The following is a 5,271-nucleotide window of genomic DNA, read 5'->3' on the forward strand; positions in this document are numbered from 1 at the left end:
GACAGTTAACAGAAGGACGACATAAGTTATAAAATGCAAGTGCAGTGACGACGAACGTAAAAATAAAGTTGGAAGGACGACGGGAGTAACTTTGCCAAAAATTAATTTCTCTTGCGGTCACAGGAGGTTTACCCACAATGACTCTGGACAGACCAAAAGTGACAGTCATCCTAAGATTAGTTCGCTTGCAAAGCAGTTCAAAAGCCAATTTTTTAAAAAAATACATGTTACCCCCGAACTATTGTTGAGTGATAAAAAGTCTTAGTTGGTTCTAAGTCCATATATTTGAAAAAATAGGTGCAGGTTCAAATTTTGAGGGGAGTTTTCTTCAAGGTTGTGCTTCTGTTATCCTTCAATCTGTGCTGGCCAAGCAGTTAACTTAAAGAATTTCGGATACGTTTTGCAAGATGGATGTGAGGAGTTTGTTACTAACGGATGTATGAGTGGTAAACGAAAGGATTCGATAAAATTGTCGTTCTAAAAAAAAAAAAAAAAAAAAAAAAAAAAAAAAAAACATGTTAATGTAAACCCTTATTAAAGTGAAATTTGGATATCACTTGTTGTTTTTTCATTTTCTACTAATAACTTTACAATATCCACAACTAAATTTTTGACAATTCTTTACATACATGTTATTCTATCATACATTAATAATAAATAATATTAGAAATCGTTTGAAACACAACAAATACCATCACATACTTGCTTTCTAAAGTTGTAAACCATGGGTAAAGTAATAACCGACCCATCGTAAAGATAAATGTAAATATCATAATCATAAATTCCTAAATAAATGATTAAACTAAACCAAGTTGGAATATTTTTTTATACGGAGATTTTGTTTTTTTTTGTTTTTTTTTTGTTTTTTTGTTTGTTTTTTTTATTTTTTATTATCGATTCTTTTTCTATTAATAATTCATAAATTCATGATATTTGCACTTCATGCTTCATTATATACCGTGACCTAAAACCATCACAGCCAGTCATACTACCCATTCTTTCACAAGATATTTACCCTAACCTAACACCAAGGTCATTTTCTAACTTAACCATAGTTAAATAGTCGGTTTATATTTGAGCCCCCATTCCAACTTTCAATAGCCATCAACAATTCAACAAAACTACAGAAACAAAAGAAAAAAAAAAAACATGATGATGCTCATAGGAAGAGAAACCCTTCACTCCAATCCAACGGTCCAAGTTCCTCCATGGGCCACCGAACCAACGGACTACCATCACACCAATTTACCTTCACCCTACGACGACCTCGAATTGTTGCCATACGACGACGTTTTGGACAACGACGATATCAACATTTCCCTCGACGCATACTCAAACGACCATTTCCGTATGTATGATTTTAAAGTTAAGAGATGTGCACGTGGCAGGTCACATGACTGGACTGAGTGTCCGTACGCTCACCCGGGTGAAAAAGCACGACGTCGTGACCCGAGAAAGTTTCATTATTCCGGTAACCCGTGCCCGGATTTCCGTAAAGGCACGTGCCATAGAGGTGACACGTGCGAGTACGCTCACGGCGTATTCGAGTGTTGGCTTCACCCCTCTCGCTATCGTACGCAGCCGTGTAAAGACGGCGTTAACTGTCGCCGTCGGATTTGTTTCTTCGCTCACACTCCTGATCAGCTTCGAGTTCTGCCACCGAGTCAATCCGGACCGAGTCATCTCGATTCGTACGACGGGTCTCCAAGTCGACTCAGTCTCGACTCGCTCGTTGGAAAATTCTCATTTGCAACATCCCCGACGTCAACCATGTACCCGCCGTCGTGCTCACCGCCGATGTCCCCAATCGGTCAAAACTCGGTCAACGAGCTGACGTCATCCGTACGTAACATGCAAATCGGTAACGGTGTAAGGTTGAATGGTTCCGGCTTCGGGTCTCCCCGTAATATGTCCACACTTCGACCCTGTTTTGCCAGCTTACCGTCCACCCCGACCCGTAAACCGACCCGGTCATGTGTTAATCCGTTTGATTTATGGGAAACTATGAACGAGGAAGAGCCAGTGATGGAGAGAGTGGAATCGGGGAAGGATATTAGGGCAAAGTTATATGCGAAACTGAGTCGAGAGAACTCGTTGGCTGGTCGAGATGACTCGGACTACTGAACTCGGGGTTGAAAAATGAGATTGAATTTGGGGTTGATTATTGTTATGTGAATATTGATATTGATGATGTTAATAGCTGATGTTGATTATTATTACATGTTTACGTTGCTTAAAATTAGGGGGAAAAACTCAAAAAGAGATTTAAAGTGATTAATCTCTGGTTTTGGATTTGGAGGTGTGTATAATGGTGACACAAAAGACTAATCTCTATGTAGCTGGTTATTTTTTACGATTTTTATTTGTTGTAAATCGTTGTTTATCCGATTAATGAAATATTGCAAGTTTTTTTTAATGTGTATTATTATGTTAAATGAGACATTGTTCGATGTTCATGGTCTAGGAAACCGGTGTAAAATCACCTCTTTTGTGAACAAGGGCTAAAAGCATCTTGTCTCTATTGCTATAAATTGTAAATGTTTCAAATTGACAACCCATTTTATAAAATGACGTTTTATGGAAATATTTAGTTCTTCGTGTCAATATAATATATTTTTTTTTTTGTCTTATTAAATTGTTTTAAATTAAAAATGTGGTGGGTTTCTTTGTAGTTTTTTTAGTACTAAATGTGGTGGGTTTAGTTCTAGTTAATTTAGTTAATTTGGATTGTAGTTTTGAATTTGTATTCGCATTACAAACGGTCCCTCGACGTTGATTATATTTACACAACGACCCCTCAAGTTTACACTTTCTCAGGGGTTAAAAATGTAAATATATAATTTTATTAAAATAAAAGAAAATAACTCCACCCGAATTTATAACGGGCTCCATCTTCTCGCTCGGTGCGTGTTAAATTTTTTCGAAACCACCGTTCAATTACGAAAAATCTTACGAACCCAACGGGACTAACGATACGCGAAACGGACAAATTTTAAAAAAACGCTAAACACAACGACAACCCGTATCTTCCCTCTCGCCACGAGTTAAATTTTTTCGACAGCAGCGTCAGACTCGAAATAATTTTATGAATAAAACGAAACTAAGCACGTTCGAAACGGACACTTTTTAAAAAACGCTAAACACGACAGCCCGTATCTTTCTGCTCGCCGCGAGTTAAATTTTTCCGACAGCACCTTTACACTCGAAAAAATTTATCGAACAAAACAAAACTAACTACGTTCGAAACGGATATTTTTTAAAAAACACTTAACAGAACATCTAAAACGGCGCATAACACACGGGTCGTGTTCCCCTCTGTAAATACACAACGCTACGTTAAATATGAATACGCAGCCCGAAAGCCCCTGCCGCAACGCGCGGGCCGGTCCGGACTAGCTAATAGTCTAATTTCACAAATAGATAAATGCATTTAAAATAAAAGATATTTAAAAATAGTAAAAGTTAAAATTATATACTAAATAAAAATTAGTGTGATAATGATATTTATTATACTGAGTATCCTTTTGTTTGTAGACTATTAAATTGAGACGGAAGACGTATTTATTTATATTTATACAAATACATACTCCGTATATGATAAGATACGTCTTATATGATATATGATATGATACTTCTTATATGATATACGGAGGGCTGTTGAAGATGTTATGAAAACTGAATTCTCTTTAACAGGTCGAATACATTTCAGATGAATTTTAACTAATATTATACAATATTAAAGTTGTCGACTTCTAAATTTGAACTCATAAGTTGTTTGTTAAAGAGGGTAACTTGATATTACTAGATCAATGACCCTTTAACGTTCATTTGAAATATCTTTCTTATATCTTGCACTAGGACCTTGAATGTCTACTTCGAAGTTCAACGCTCGTTCAGTGAGTTGAATTTACGTCGCGAGCTTTCCTTACAACATACTCCGTATATAACTTTTGCATGTTCATTAAAAATGAATCAAAATCGAACATGTGTCTGAAACTATGGATCATAAAAGAGTGGCCAGCTCAAACTTGATGGTAGGATGGTGTTAATGGACATGAACAATAAATACAAATGTAATATATTCAATTATCCAAGAACAAGCATCCTTCTCGAACTTATTTCGCTCTGTTGATGGCACATGTGACTCCCGCAATGGTGTTGACAAAAAAGGAAATGATTCTAGTACGACGCTAGGATCTCTTAAAGCTTTTGAATCCAGTGTGGATAATGGATTTTCAGTTTTCATTTAAAGAGTGTGACATTATTATGCTAGAAAGTGTGTTTTGGAAGGTGGGTTATATCTCCAATGTTAAATCTTAGCCGTTTAGAAGGTATGTTTTTGTGTCACACGACTCTCCTAGTTCTGCAATTGTTTTTAATTCCTGAACGATTCAATGGCTTTTGGCATACCCATGTATGTGGGTTGGCCCTCCCGGCGTGAGTCACGGGACTTCATTTGGTCGGAGGTTGCACTTTGTGGGTCCCATTTGCGTTGTAATGCAGCTCACAACCAGTTCATGGTGGATTGTCTCAAGTTTAGCATTCTTGTTGTTGACAAGACTCCCCTCTCGGAGGTTAAGATTATAAGATTTTTTTTATCGGAAAGCTCTTGTGTCACACATGAGTAAATTAGGAGTTTTTAGTTGCGTTATTGTGTGCCTCGACGAAGAGTGTTTTGATAAGGTTCTTAATCTTGCTTCCATCGCCGATGTATTTGTGTTGGTTACTCCATTTTCTCCGAAGACTGGGTCTTTTGTTTGGTATCTGTGGATCGAAGTTAGGGTATTCCAGGTAAATACACCCCGGTTGATAACATTTCAATGGTGGGCGGTCGCTTCGGGAACATGTTTAATGTGGCTAGTTAGGGAATATTGGCTCGTTCTTTGTGTTTATGGAGTCAACTTCTGTCAAACATATTCACGATATGGTATAGACAAATTTGGGTTAGGAAAGTGGGGGACATTTCAGTGTTCGATCGGATGTTAATTAACGGTGTGTCGTTGGATAGGGGTTTCGTCTTCGTACATATATGTTTTGATGGGTGAGGTTTAACGTGTTGGGCCTGCCGTTAGGCTTGATGTGGATCCGAAGACTGCTGCTTCAATGGTTGTTGGGCCTGCTTTGGTTGTCTACTCTATACAGCTTTAGGGTATAAAAATTGCGTTATATAATGCTGGTTTGGCTTTTAGCAGCGATGCTCGGAGTGGTTCTGAGCTTGATGGTTTTTTTCGTCAGGAAGATGAACCATAAGGGTTGGTGATAAGGGTTTTC

At 37.6% G+C, this 5,271-nt stretch overlaps 1 protein-coding gene across 1 annotated transcript; it reads left to right on the forward strand.

Moving 5' to 3' along the window:
* Positions 1 to 1,088: 1,088 nt before the first annotated feature.
* Positions 1,089 to 2,416, forward strand: LOC139891295 (zinc finger CCCH domain-containing protein 20-like). The gene has a single exon (XM_071874249.1). It carries the CDS (start codon positions 1,150 to 1,152, stop codon positions 2,122 to 2,124), a length of 975 nt encoding a protein of 324 aa, XP_071730350.1. The 5' UTR covers positions 1,089 to 1,149; the 3' UTR covers positions 2,125 to 2,416.
* Positions 2,417 to 5,271: the final 2,855 nt, after the last annotated feature.

Source organism: Rutidosis leptorrhynchoides, chromosome 2 (genome assembly GCF_046630445.1).
Source record: "Rutidosis leptorrhynchoides isolate AG116_Rl617_1_P2 chromosome 2, CSIRO_AGI_Rlap_v1, whole genome shotgun sequence".
In the NCBI taxonomy this organism is placed as follows: Eukaryota; Viridiplantae; Streptophyta; class Magnoliopsida; order Asterales; family Asteraceae; genus Rutidosis; species Rutidosis leptorrhynchoides.